Raw genomic sequence first — 15159 nt, forward strand, 5'->3', positions numbered from 1 at the left:
ACTAAAAAAGTGAATTCCAAACGCTATTCTGGGCCTTTGCAGAACGAACCAGTATATATTCTCTCCCTGCACCTCAAATAAACAAAACTTCAACAGAATAACAACAGGCAAATGAAATATACCCACCTTAAAGTACTTCAAAACACTAATGGAAAATGGAAGTAAAAGATAAGCTTATTTTGGTACCAGAAAAAATTGAAATTAATGCATACTCTTTTTCATAATATACATTTCCCTTTTGAAGATCCTTCATATAAAAGTATACCTAGAATAAATAAGATGAAAATATATACAAATGTTAACTAAATATCTCTGAGTAGTGAGCTTCTAAAGCAGTTTTTATTTTCTTTATGCATTTTTGAGTTTCTAAATTCTCCATAATGAACAAGCCCTAATATCCCCCCAAGTTTTGTGCTTCCAAAGATGTTGCTTAATTGCTTCTAGGCTTCTTCACTTCACCGATCCTGATAAAAGCAACTAAATGTATCAGTTCTCAAAGCAAATCCTCAAGTGCATCAAATAAATTACTAGTTTTACTTTTCTGAAAGTAGTGATATCATGCCATTCCTTCTTCTCTCAGTAAGAAATGGGAAAATGTGTAACAACTAGATAATGACTATTATTATATCTTTGAAATGAGGAATAATCAATTTTAATCTCCTTTTTTCTTTCTTCCTTTCTCCCTCTCTCTCTTAGAAATTCCATTAGCCAGTTTACGAGGGGAACAAGGTCCCCGAGGAGAACCTGGCCCAAGAGGACCCCCTGGGCCTCCCGGTTTGCCAGGTCAAGGAATACCTGGAATCAAAGGAAAACCAGGGCCACAGGGATATCCAGGAATTGGAAAGCCAGGTATGCCAGGAATGCCAGGGAAGCCAGGAGCCATGGGAATGCCCGGGGCAAAAGGCGAAATTGGACCCAAAGGTGAAATCGGGCCCATGGGCATTCCAGGACCACAAGGACCTCCAGGGCCTCATGGACTTCCTGGCATTGGGAAACCAGGTGGGCCAGGGTTGCCAGGGCAGCCGGGAGCAAAGGGTGATCGAGGACCCAAGGGCCCGCCAGGACCTCCAGGCCTGCAGGGCCCTAAGGGAGAGAAGGGCTTTGGGATGCCAGGTCTGCCAGGCCTTAAGGGTCCTCCAGGGATGCACGGACCCCCTGGCCCTGTGGGACTTCCGGGAGTGGGCAAACCGGGTGTGACAGGCTTCCCTGGGCCACAGGGCCCTCTGGGGAAGCCAGGGCCCCCAGGAGAACCTGGTCCGCAGGGCCCAATTGGAGTACCAGGAGTGCAAGGACCTCCTGGGTTGCCTGGAGTAGGAAAACCAGGCCAAGATGGGATCCCTGGCCAGCCAGGATTTCCAGGTGGCAAAGGGGAGCAAGGCCTACCAGGGCTGCCAGGACCCCCAGGCCTTCCAGGTGTGGGAAAACCAGGCTTCCCGGGACCCAAAGGTGACCGTGGGGTTGGGGGAGTTCCTGGTGCTCTCGGGCCCAGGGGAGAGAAAGGACCTGTGGGGGCCCCTGGAATGGGGGGTCCCCCAGGGGAGCCCGGCCTGCCTGGAATCCCAGGGCCCATGGGCCCTCCAGGAGCCATTGGTTTTCCTGGACCCAAAGGAGAAGGTGGAGCCGTGGGGCCACAGGGGCCACCAGGTCCCAAGGGGGAGCCTGGGCTTCAGGGTTTTCCAGGCAAGCCAGGCTTTCTTGGAGAAGTAGGGCCACCAGGTGTAAGGGGTTTACCAGGTCCCATAGGGCCCAAGGGGGAAGTTGGACTCAAAGGTTTGCCAGGGCTCCCTGGTGTCCCAGGGCTACTTGGACCAAAGGGAGAACCAGGCATCCCAGGGGATCAGGGTCTGCAGGGCCCTCCTGGGATCCCAGGGATTGCAGGGCCAAGTGGCCCCATTGGACCACCAGGGATCCCAGGCCCCAAAGGAGAGCCAGGCCTCCCAGGGGCCCCGGGGTTCCCTGGAGTCGGGAAGCCGGGAGTCGCAGGACTTCATGGACCACCAGGGAAACCTGGAGCCCTGGGTCCCCAAGGCCAGCCTGGCCTTCCAGGCCCACCAGGCCCTCCAGGACCACCGGGGCTGCCAGCCGTGATGCCCCCTACACCAGCCCCCCAGGGAGAGTATCTGCCAGACATGGGACTGGGGATTGATGGGGTGAAAACTCCCCATGCCTATGGCGCTAAGAAAGGCAAGAATGGAGGGCCAGCCTATGAGATGCCCGCATTCACGGCCGAGCTGACAGCGCCCTTCCCACCTGTGGGGGCCCCGGTGAAGTTCGACAAGCTGCTCTATAACGGCAGGCAGAACTACAACCCGCAGACGGGCATCTTCACCTGTGAGGTGCCCGGGGTCTACTACTTCGCATACCATGTTCACTGTAAAGGAGGCAACGTGTGGGTTGCTCTGTTCAAGAACAACGAGCCCATGATGTATACGTACGACGAGTACAAGAAGGGCTTCCTGGACCAGGCGTCTGGTAGTGCAGTGCTGCTGCTGAGACCTGGAGACCGTGTGTTCCTCCAGATGCCATCGGAACAGGCTGCGGGACTGTACGCTGGCCAGTACGTCCACTCCTCCTTTTCAGGATATTTATTGTATCCCATGTAAAAAAGAGAGATTTAATAGAGCAAAAGAAAATGCACCCCTAATCCATATGAAACACGTTAATTCTGTTTCAAAACATTTATATAGTTGGAAAGTTATATTTAAGTGAAAAGTTGGACCATCATGTACAAATAAAAACTGCGATGCATGATTTTAATCCTCTGCACAGCAGCTTGTAATTGCAAATGATGGGGTAGATTTATGTATCAAGTACTGACACCTGTGTTGTACCCACTGGAATCATATTATCCATTGTATGTTATGTGCTTCCATGATAACCTGCTTGTTCAGATCAGCCAGAATATTGTAAATGGAAGATCATAGCTAATGAGAGTCACCTGCTCACCTTGTTTAAAGTATTTATAAATGTGCCTTAAAGAAAAGTCAATCATAACAATCACCTACAGTATGTACTTGTATTTGTGCAGATACTTTGCCAGGGAAGGTTGGGAAAGGATCTGTCTTGTTACTGTGTGTGGGGGCCACGGGACCTGAGCAATGATTTTATTCTAAGGGTCTGTGTTTTGTGCCAGAGGCTGTGTCTTTTAGCAACAAAAGTCCTTGTTAGAATTGTGCATCAAGGATCTCTGAAAGAACAAGAGAACCAAGCATCCGTTGTGCAGCTGCTCAGTGGAGTTAACACACCAGCTGGGAGACAAGAGCAGAAACCAATTCATTTACGCCTCAAGGGCTTCTTTTTTTTTCTATGCCTTCTCTCCATGTAATTTACATTTTGGCCCAACTAGAAATACCTGCAAGTTATAAGAAGGGAAAATGACATCTCCTGCAGTAGCCTTTTTTTTCAGGTTTGTGGAATATACATGACTAGTAATTATCAATTATGTTCATATGCATGGATAGTTCCCCTCCTTTATCCCATACACATGCACAGTGGGTTTCAGTCAAGCAGATATTGGTGGTTTTTAAGTATCTGTGTGAATTAATGTCGCCTCTGAGGTACCAAAGTCAGTTTCCAAAACCTAAGCCAATTCTTCACTTGAGAACAAAATTTTTCAAAATTACTCATTTTTTCCTGTGAAAATATGATTCTTAAGCCAGAAATTGAAAAAGAAAACATATTCCAAAATTATAGGAAGAGAATTTCTAAAGAAGAGTTCCCCGGAGGGTCAAAGAAGGCGAGAGCCCATGGTGCTCATGTTGGGCCCTTCTCAGTACAAGTTTGAAAGTTAGAAATCATTCTCCAAGTTTTCACTAAGCCACGCAGTAACTGCTTTGGCCATTCTAGCCTGACCTCAGAGGCAAAACAAACCATTTCATGGCTGCTGCTAGCCTGCTGCCAACACTATTAGCCATTTGGGGAAATAATGTGAGGTTCTGGTGGCAGCATCCTGTATCTTTTTCCTAAAATGCAAAGAGTAATACAAACAAATACAGTATAAAAAAAACACAGGGAAATGTGTCTAGGTCAAATACAAATCATTTTCACCATCACAGAAATAGTTCTTACAGCCTAATATCTGTGTTTTTCTTTCTATAGTACACAACACTATTTATTCTCGATCTTAAGAAAAATTCCTTATTCATTGCTGGTTGGATAACACACTTCAAAAATATGTTCTACTAACCTTTATGCTCAAAACAGACAGCACTCACATGGCCAAATGTACTCTGGGCTAGTCCTGTGGCTGCTGGTTTGAGGGTGATGAAAATGGAAGAGACGTGGGATTCACTGCACCCCTTCTGCTTAAACAGCTGCATTAAAATGGCTTGGAGACAGTTCAGATCCATTGATTTATGAAACTGTATTTATCTGTACATGTATGGGCTGTTTCCACCAGGCAAGAGGAATTATCTCTTTAGTTAAAACCAAATTTCACTTTCAAAGTATCTTCCAACTTATTTATTGGTTGTTACTCAATTGCCTATACTATGTAAGCATGTGTTTGTGCGTGTGTGTATATATGTTATCAGGCATATGTTTCTAACTTCCAGATGGGGGAGAAGCAAAATCAATTCCTGATACTATATATTCTTCGATGGTGCTAATCTCGGAGCTAAATGATACTCCATTTAATTTAAAAGTTTTAAATAATGATCTGTGTGCCTGTGTTTGCCCTTTAATTTTTGCACATCATGTTGACACATTAGTGTAAAAGCAGGTGAAACAACAACATGTTCTAAAGTCTAGGGTTAGTGTTGACATCCCTATTTAATCCAAGATGAACTAGAACTTTCCCATGTAAAATGGACCAAACTGGCATTATTGTTATTTAAATACAGAGTTTTGATGCAGTGTAACATCCTACAGGGGAAAAAATTGTCTGTAGCGGGTGACTGTTCTCAAATATTTTACAGACTATGATGGATGGTCAACAGACTGGTAACTTGTTTGGGTTTCCATGATAGATTTGAGACTTAATAGCAGATCACTTTTGTATTTAAATTTTGTACTGATTTGAAAAAAAAAGTCATTAAATATCTTTTAAAGTATTTTTTCTCATCTTGTTCATATCACTCAGCTGATGCTGTATGAACTAAGTTTTTTTTTAAGCCCCCATAGTAGTGATTAGATGCTGAAATACAGGCCTAAAATAAAGAGTTCTGCCAGAACAGCATATTCCTCTTTGTCCTCACATCAGTGAGTGTGAGGAGCCTAGAGATCAGAGGTGGGCTCCAATCAGGGCCCCAGGCTTCTTCTTGCTCTCTCACCCAGAGTGTCCCCTCATCCCCAGGGAACAGGAGAGAGAACAGCCACAGTCACACTGCACAGTCACAGTGAGCGGGGGTGTAAGGTGTCAGGCGGTCAAGACAGGAAGGGGAGGGCTCCTTTTTTGTCTTATAGGATTCGCCCCAGCACCATTCCCACATCCCAACGCCCTGGGTTCAACAAGGGAGTAGCAAAGCAGCAAGGAAGCATGGGAATATAACTTCATTCTGGGTAATCACATGCCCACCTAAAACTCAGGGGTTCTATTAATATGGGAGAAGGAAGAAGTTGAGATATTATGAAGCAATTAGCTGTCGAATCTGTCACTTTCATCATCATAAAAAAATAAAGCCACCAAACTTTTCCGCAAGAAGCCAGTCTTCACAAACTCCATTCTATTTCACTTTGCCACACTACAGACAAATATTTGGGGGAAGGTAGAGAAGTTTGAGTTAGTAGAGCATCAGGGCAGAAGCAAACCTATTTCAAGAACCCAAGGGTCTCAATAAGCCACATCTGATGGAGATTCTTTGTGTTGACTTATCATGACTGCAATCATGAAGGAATTATGTGTGCACCCAACTATATAGCTGGCTAACTTGCTTGTTTAAATCATCAAGCTGGAAGCTTAAGGCCACAACTTCTATCCCCTTAATAGCCCTATTAGTTTTGTTTGATTCCACAATCAAAAACATAGCCATCATAGTCATCTTGTTCACAATGAGAATAAAGGAAGGGATGGATATGGGAGATGGAGGCAGGTAGAAATAAATTGTTAGAATTTGGAATGTTGTACAAGAGAACAACCCAAATCTCTACAGCAGAATGAAATAAAATACACATGCAAATTCCAGTGGGTAGAAGAGGCACTTCAGCAAATTCATGTAAATTGGAAATAAAGATAAGTATTGGAAATAAAGATAAGCAAATTCATGTAAATTGGAAATAAAGATAAGTATAAAAACATTTTGATAGGCAAGCCTCATGGCATAGTAGGTTAGGCTGCTACTTGGGGTGCCCAGTTCTATATCAGGGCACAGATTCAAGTCACAGCCACTCAACTTCTGGTCTAGTTTCCTGCTACTGCATGCTGCGAAACAATGGAAAATGACTCAAATGCTTGGGCCCCTGCCACTCACATTGTAGATCTAGAAGGATCTCCTGCCCCCTGGCCTCAGCCAGCCTCTGCCCTGGATGTTGGAGCCATTTGGGGGGTGAATCAGTAGATGAAAGACCTCTCTCCCTTTCCCTTTCTCTGTATTTTTGCCTTTCAAGCAGATGAAACTAAGCATTTTTTAAACGTCATATGAAAATAAAATTAAGGCAAGTTGGTTTTAAAATTTTGAAATTCCTTCTTTTTCACACATTTTTCACTATTTGAAAAGGCCTCATAAGCATAGATTTAAAATTTTTGCACCAAAAAATAAACATCTTTTAATTTCTGTTTCTATAGACAGATTGACATACTCTCATTATTTAGTCCCTAAATATTAAAACCAAAGAAGCCTATACTTTGTACTGCTCAATATAATCCTTCTTGTCTAAAAGCAGTACTTTTTCTTGGAGGAGCTCAAGATGTTGGTTAAGAAAATGATTTCCCAGAGCAGGTCGTGTGATGTTAACTGGACCCACACATGCACGAAATTCAGAAAGAAAAAGCTAAGTCCATGCAGCTCCTTCCCTGGAAATATCTGACTTGGCTGCTAGGCAAAGCGCTCAGTCTTCGGCATACAGAAGCAGTAACACCCCCTGTAGACCTGATCTGCTGCTTAGACCTAGTCCCCTGGATCATCCATCACCACCTTGCCTGGCACATTCTTCCATGCTTATACTTTTTCTGCTTTGTAACTTCTGTCTGTCTTCCCTACTGGAGTGTTAACTTTCTGAGGTCAGCATCTGGTTCACTCACCTTAGCACCCAAAGCCTTAAGACTTATTGACCTACAGGCTGAAGACAGAAGGAACCACTCAGAGATGCTGCAGGGCAGAACTCTGAACCTACACAGCGGGGGTTGGGGGAACACGCAAGGTCACATAGAAGTCAGCTGTGGGATGACACTTACGTTCAGATCACTTTTTGGAGATGAAATGTAGGGTCTGGGTAGGAGGGCGCATGAAGGTGTCAAGAGGATTAGCCCCTCCTCAAATGGAAAGCAGCAGGCTGGGGAAGGGAAACTGTCCTAGGCAGGAAGTTGGGCAGAGGAAGGAGCAGGAAGCTGAGATACAGGAAATGGACTAAGTAGATCGGAGCACCTGTCCCAGTCAAGGAGACTGATTTAGCAACTAAAGGATGGTCAAATGATTCACTACTTTACACACAGGGAAGAGGCATTGCTGTTTTGTCTGATATTCAATGAGAAGATACTGTAGGTTCTTAAGTGGGGAAGTTGTGCAAAAATAAACATTTCAGGAAAATTATCATGATTCTATGAAGACTTGTGCTCGCTTCGGCAGCACATATACTAAAATTGGAACGATACAGAGGAGATTAGCATGGCCCCTGCACAAGGATGATTCTATGAAGAAAATACTAAATAAGGGAAAACACAAGTAGTAGAAGCAATTAAGAGGCCACAAGAGCTGTGATCAAGAAATGAAAGGGCCCCAAACCAGCCTCACATGGACAGAGGGAGGGCCAGATAGACTCAAGTGCCAGCATACAAGGACTATATGACAATGACACATCCCAAGGGCAAGAACCAGAATGAAGAAATATGGAAAAGCTGAATACAGCAGCAAGGTTGAACTGCGTTTGGGGATAATGCTGGATGCCCTGATATGGGAGAGAGAAGCAGCTTCCTTTCTCAAACACAGGGGTGGGGAGTCCACTTGAAGAACCCACCCCAGGCAGGGGAAAGGAGAAGACATCCAGTTTGTTTACAGATTTGTTGAGTTGGACTTGATGGTGGGGGCATTTGTTTACCAAGTCTACCATAACAACAAACTGGATGTTCTTGAGGTCCTGGAGACTCAAGATGAAGGTGCCAAAAGGGTGCCTTTCTTTTTAAGGCTTTTCCCTTGGCTTGTGGTTGGCTGTCTTCCTCTTCCATGGATCTCACATGGTCTTCCCTCCAACTGGGTTCTTATCTCCTATTTGAGAAGGACACCAGGCACGTTGGATCAGAGCCCATCCTTGTGACTTCATGCTAACTCAACCATCTCTTTAAAGGCTCTGTTTCTGCATCTGTCACATCCTGTGTCCTGGGGTACCTTCAGCACATACATCATGGAGGACACAGTTCAACCTGGAACTGTGGGAAAAGTGAATGCTCAGGGTGTGCATTGGATAGGAAAATGAAAGGTGAAGCCAAGAACCTTGAGAGAGGGCCCATGACCTCTTTTGATAAGAAAGAGAAAAATGCAACAGCATTTAAAAACAGAAACAATTCAATTGCTATAACATAGCCTGGTACTTATTTATTTATTTATTTATTTTTACTGCAGGGAGTTAGCCATAGTCCTTGGTGGAAGCCGTGGCAGAGGTAAACATCATGACAATGCTGTGGCAATGCAATGAATTTCAAGTAAACAGAGACAATGTAGAGGGAGAAGAACCATGTTTCAGTGTGTTTTGTGGGCTTTTCTGCTTGATGTTCCTTGTGACAATTAAGAGACAAATATTTGGGCCCCATGAGGTAGCCTAGGAGCTAAAGTCCTCGCCTCTCATGTGCCAGGATCCCATATGGGCACCAGTTCATATCCTGGTGGCCCCACTTACTGTCCAGCTACCTGCTTGTTGCCTGGGAAATCAGTCGAGGATGGCCCAAAACCTTGGGACTCTGCAGCCTCGTGAGAGACCCGGAAGAGGCTCCTGGCTTCAGATCAGCTCAGCTCTAGCCACTGTGGCCACTTGGAGAGTGAATCATCGAATGGAAGATCTTCCTCTTTGGCTCCCCTCCTCTCTGTATATCTGACTTTTCAATAAATAATGATAATACATCTTAAAAAAAAAAGAGGCAAATGCTTATGCCTGTTCCTTATCATGGATAACAACAGCAGCAATGACGTGGCCTTACTTACCTTGTCTTTCTGTTAACAGAGTCACATGGAATTTCTGATGTTTCACTTCACTTTCCTAGTAAATACTTCTTGGGATACATTGTATCCTCAAATAGGTTATTCTTTGTGATATCAAAATTTGTTGTGGAGGAGGTACCATTATTTTAAACATATCTATTTTCTAATTCCTGGGGAAAAAAGTCACAGAATTTAAATCCAAAGCAAGGCACATCATCCCACTTTGACAAGTGATTCAGAAGCTTCTCATGTGTGTTACTGAAATCCAGGACATTCTAGTCAAATTTTCCTTTAAGACATCCAGAACACTTCCGGAGGCTTTTTTTTTTTCATCGCTATCATACTGTCACTAAAAATAGACTTCTATTAGAATCAAAAGCACTTGTAAGTTAAAGTTTATAAACAGTGGAAATCTACATTTCACGTGCCTTGTTAAAACACCAAAATTTAAAGATTTTTGTCATGAGTACAGTCAAGTCAGTTCTCATCTGACAATTGTGTGGCTGGCAGCAGTTTCTACATCTGCTCTTCGTTCATGGATAAAAGACATGAAAGACACAAAGGGAAAAAGCTTATGGAACATTACAGTTCTCTACTTGCCGATTGGTAATTACAGTTGTCTTTCCCCACCATAGATGATGTTCTTTCTTGTCACTGACTCTGCCAAGCAACATAGAACATTTTAGGAAAATGGCTTTGGGATCAGGCTTGCAGGGAGCAAATCATGGGGCCTAATCTCTAAGGTTGTGCATTCTTTCAAGATTTTTAAAAAATTTTATTTGAAAGGCAGAGTAAGAGAAACATCTTCTACTTGGCCTGTCCAACAGCCACAATGGTCACAACAGCCACTTCTGGGCCAGGCCAGTGCCAAGAGCCAGGAGCTTCCTCTGGTCTTTCACAAGGGGACAGGGTCCCAAGCACAATGGTCACCTGCAAGCCTCCCAGACACATTAGCACGTATTCCCTGGAGAGTGTTTTTAGCAGAGAAGCAGAAACAGCCAATCACAAGAAAATTATCTCGGCCAGATTTCAATCTACTGCACCTTTGATCCAGCTTCCTGCTGATGCACCTGGGCAGGGAGCAGAAGATGGCCCCAGTTCTTGGATCCCTGCCACAAACCAGGGAGCCACAGATTGAGATACTGGCTCCCAGCTCCTGGCTTCAGCTTTGCTTGTTGTGGTCATTTGGGGAGTGAACCAACAAATGGAAGATATTTGTCTTTGTCTCTCTCTCTCTCTCTCTCTCTCTCTTTCTCCTGTGTGTGTATCTGTGTCTGTCACTCTGCCTTTCAAATAAATAATATACATAGTTATTTTTATAAAACGTAAGGACTGCCTCATTTGAGCAGGATGCCATCATCAAGGCAAACAACATAGAACGTAGCTGCTGGCCAGAGTATGGAGAACTTGGTACCTCTGAGGACCTATGTAAAATGGGACCCTATGAAAAGGCAGTAAATGATCCAGCAGTTCCTCTTCTTGGTATATATACCCAAAGAGCTCAAAACAGGAATTGGGACAATTAATTGTACACCTGTGTTCACAGCAGCATTATCACACAGCCAGTGTTGTGTTACACAATATCCAACCCAAGTGTTCATCATTGCATGAACGAATAAACATATGAAATAGAAATACAATGTGATATTAAGTATCCTTTACAGGGCAGAAAAGTTTGACAAATGCTACAATATTTTTAAAAATAGAGGACATTATGCTGGGTAAAATAAGTCAGTCACACAAAAAGACAAATACTGTATGATAAGACCTACAGGAATGACCAAAAGCAGTCAAATTCATAGAAAGAAGATAAATGGTGAGTGCCAGAGACTGGAGAGAAGGGAGGGGGATTTTTGAATAATAGGTGGAGAGTTTCCATTTGACAAGAGGGAAACTTCTAGAAAAGGATGGTGATGATGGTTGCCCAGTAGTGGGGATAGACTTAATACAACTGAGCTAAATAGTTAAAAATCATTAACGGGTCAAATTTTATCTTTTTTTAATGTTCTAAATGTGATGTTTTTTTTTTTTATTTTAATCTGATGCAAAACCAAAGATTCCACTACAGCATGGAGAACAATAACATTAAAAGGTCATGGAAAAGTGGTATGGGACATGCAGGTTGTGCTGCGCAAAACTTCAAGAACTTGCAGATCTCAGAGGAATAGGGTCTCCCTCTTGTGGTCTGAAAAGAAACAGCAGTTCAAAAAGCTAGAACTGATTTTTTTTTTTTTCTTATATAAAATCAGAAAATTCAGAAATTCAGAAGTCACTGTGCTTTTCTCTGCTCCAGAATGTATGTGACCACAGCTTGGAGTCATCTGGAGTCATCTGTATTTATACTGGATATCAGCAGGGCTTTCTGCTGAGTTGGGGGTCTAGAATATCTACATAGTCTTCCCATGTGGTTTATCTACATGGGCAACAATGGGCCTTCTTGGGCCTGGCGCCGTGGCCTAATGGCTAAAGTCCTCACTTTGAACCCGCTGGGATCCCATGCCGCCCCGTTTCCCATCCAGCCCCCTGCTTGTGGCCTGGGAAAGCAGTTGAGGATGGCCCAAAGGGAGCTGGATGGGAAGTGGAGCTGCTGGGATTAGAACCGGTGCCCATATGGGATCCAGGCGCGTTCAAGGCGAGGACTTTAGCCGCTAGGCCACGCCGCCGGGCCCCATAAATAAATCTTTTTTAAAAAATGGGTCTCCGCACAGCAGAATGTCTGGCTTCCAAGTTAGCACTCCATAGGGACAAGGTGGAAATGCCTAGAATTTTAAAAGTCTACCCACAGAGGTGATGGTGCCTCTTTTTAACCACACCCCATTGCATCAAGTGATGAAGGCCAGGCCAAGTTTGAGGAAGAGGAACACAGACCCATCACTCAGTAAGAAGAGAATCAAGCTCATGCTGCAGGAACAGGGTGTGGGAGGGGAGATACTGATGGCTGCCTTTGAAAGATACAGTCTTGTCACTGTCTACCTGGTAGTAGACACCTTGGTCACCATTCACAGGCATCTCCGCTAGCTCGGTTACTGCAGTTCAAATTTTGCTATTTGACAGACCCTTGACTCAATCAATCACACCATTCACTTTCCTTGAGGAACCCTCCCTGAGTGTGTCTAGTACAGCACAATAAATAAAATGCAAGGACATCATAGTTGGGTGACTGTAGTTCAACATATATATAAAGATATATAATCTATTATATCTCTTTTGAGCAAACAGAGGAAGAGAGCTACAGGGCTGCAATCATAGCATAACAGCACAAAGGGGAAACTAATGGATTGCCAAGGTTGGACCAATACACACTGTACACATCTGTCGAAGTGTTACATTGAACTTCATGAATACATACAATTATTGTTGCTAAGAACGTTCATGCTTTAAAGGTAGAAGGTAAGATGCAAAAATAAAAATAAAATTCAGAAAAAAAACTCCAAGAGATGTATTAAACAGTTTCTCCTTCTTAGAGGAACAAGAAAGATATAGAAATTTTTCCTTTTCCTTGAAGGAGATTTCAAGCATCTTTGACATTATCCTAAGAACAGAATCAATGCAAGTCTCCCAACATTTTTCCTTCACCCTGTGGCATGCTTGTATTTCACTAGGTTATCCAGAGAACTTGGCATTTCCTATTCCCCAGAACCCAATTAACACTATGCCATCAACACAATGGATCACTGTGATGTTTTTACAGAAAACTCAGATAATTAACATTCTTTTGAATGATATGACTGCAGAGAACAGGAGAGATAAATCTGCCCTGAGAATGTTCACAGAAACATAACCAACAGCTTTCAGCTCATACAAATTCCATATTCCCAAATAAATGCACACAACTATTGATTTTGATTTCTCATAAGAGATTGAATATAAAATATTTTAAGGGCTGGCATGTTTTCATGGCAAATTAAGTCACAGTCTATGACTCCAGCATTCCCTCGGGCACCCACTTAAGACCAGGTTGCTCTACTTCCTATCTAGTTCTCTGCTATTGTACCAAGAAAATCAGTAGTACACAGTTGAAGTCTTAGCACCCTGCCATCCACGTGGGAGGACTGGACTGAGTTCTGAGCTCTTGACTTCAACTTGATGAACTCGTGAATGGATGACTCCACCCCCATAAATCTGTCTTTCAAATAAATAAATCTTAAAAAAAGGAGTATAAGACATTTACCAATCAAAATCATGTACCAATGCTAGGAGTTCAGTGATGACTGACAGAAGATATAGCACCTGGTATAGCTTTCATGATTGGGGGCACACTTTTAGTTTCTTGTAGTCCATCATCATGTCAACATGGCACTTGGACTTTAAAGGGGCCATGCTTATAAACTGAACACCCTAGAGGTCATTAAGTCTTTTATTTTGGCACTGATCTCAGAAATTGCAATGGAATATGGTATTGTTTTTGATTTATTATATTTGCCAGAGAGAATGAAAGGGAGGCAGTTTCAGGAGCTTCCTCCTGGCCTTTCCTATCCCAGTTATTTACCATGACGTTAGAGGATCAGCATTATGATTATACCAGCTGGTAAGCACATCAATCTCAATTACACACACAGCAACCTGAGAATCACTAAGAGCCCATCAGAGCCATAATGGAATAGGTAAGAGAAAGGATTGTGTCAACTGGTACCTGTATGTCTCAGTCTAAAAGGAGCTTGTGGTGGCAGTTCAGATACCCTGATGTTCAATCCAGTTCACTCTATAACTAACAGCACTTTGGAGAGCTCAATATGCTCTTATTTTCCAATGTTAGTGTACTCAAAAAGAGTGGCCATAGGTTCCTTTGGACAAAACATGAATAAACATTGTATACACTTAATGGCTTTGAAGATAATTTTTTAGAGGTATCCAGATTCCCTTTATTTGATGGGCTCTGGTTTCTGAATTGGCTTGTATCCAGAAACAGGTCTAAGGTCACATTTTCCAATTCGGCAGTTGCTCTCTGTCTCATACTCACCCATTTGTTGGCTTTCTGGGCTTTCCCTAGGAACACCATGCTCTGGAGAACTCCACAGATTCCATGCTTGGCACAGATACCTGACTGGTAATTATACCCCTTCGTGTCTGTAAACTGCACGTACTGTTCTGGGATTCCAGGGAACCCACAAACACTAGGGAATCTCCTATTGTCCCTTCAGCCTGCACAGAATTATCGCCATCAAACTTCTTAAACCAGTACTCAGTTACATTATTCCTCTAATGAAAGGATTGTCCTCTGGCTCCCCAGGAAACACAATCCACTGGTAGTTCTGTGGTCATGCAAAATAAAACCACCCCATAAGGCCCACTGCGCTGAGCTTCCTAACCGTTTTCCTAATAATTTACCAAGGTAGATCTCACATCTTTGTCTCAAGCTTCAAGTTACATTTACATAGCATACTACAATGTGGAAGGACATTGTCATTAGCCAAAGGAAAATGGTCTTGGATCAATAACCACGCCTATCCAATTCAATACACTGCTGCTCTAGTACTCTCAAGATCATTGCTGAGGTCTGCATATGGTTAAGTCACCACCTGTATACCAACCTCTCATGTAGGCATCAGTTCAAGTCCACTTCATATTCAGCTCCCTGGTAACGCCTGGGAAAACAGCAGCATATGCCCAAGTACTTGTATCCCTCCCTCCTAATAGAAGACCTGTGTGCAGTTTCAGGTGCCTGGCTTCAACCTGGCCCAGCCCCAGTCACTGCAGTCATTTGTGGAGAGAAACTGTGTATAGAAGTGCTTCTCTCTCTCGCTCTCTCCCTCCCTCCCTTAACCTAATATGAGGGGGAGACTCGCAAGATGGCCGACATAGGAGGAAGACTGTGAGAGAGCTCACAGACAGAGAGGGCTAGAACGCGACAAAAGCCTAAGTGGAGCAGCATAGA

The 15159-nt window shown here is 43.5% G+C and overlaps 1 protein-coding gene and 1 pseudogene across 1 annotated transcript in view; both read left to right on the plus strand.

The window, feature by feature from the left end:
* The window catches only part of COL8A1 (collagen type VIII alpha 1 chain), a 149741-nt gene extending 146536 nt beyond the window's left edge, over window positions 1-3205 (plus strand). The window contains exon 4 of the mRNA XM_004593231.2: window positions 697-3205. Coding sequence (XP_004593288.2) covers window positions 697-2603 — 1907 coding nt within the window. The 3' untranslated portion in view covers window positions 2604-3205. The remainder of the gene's footprint in view (window positions 1-696) is intronic.
* Window positions 3206-7705: 4500 nt separating this feature from the next.
* On the plus strand, window positions 7706-7805 carry LOC118758946 (U6 spliceosomal RNA; annotated as a pseudogene).
* The last annotated feature ends 7354 nt before the right edge of the window (window positions 7806-15159 follow it).

Source organism: Ochotona princeps, chromosome 3 (assembly GCF_030435755.1).
Source record: "Ochotona princeps isolate mOchPri1 chromosome 3, mOchPri1.hap1, whole genome shotgun sequence".
Taxonomy (NCBI): Eukaryota; Metazoa; Chordata; class Mammalia; order Lagomorpha; family Ochotonidae; genus Ochotona; species Ochotona princeps.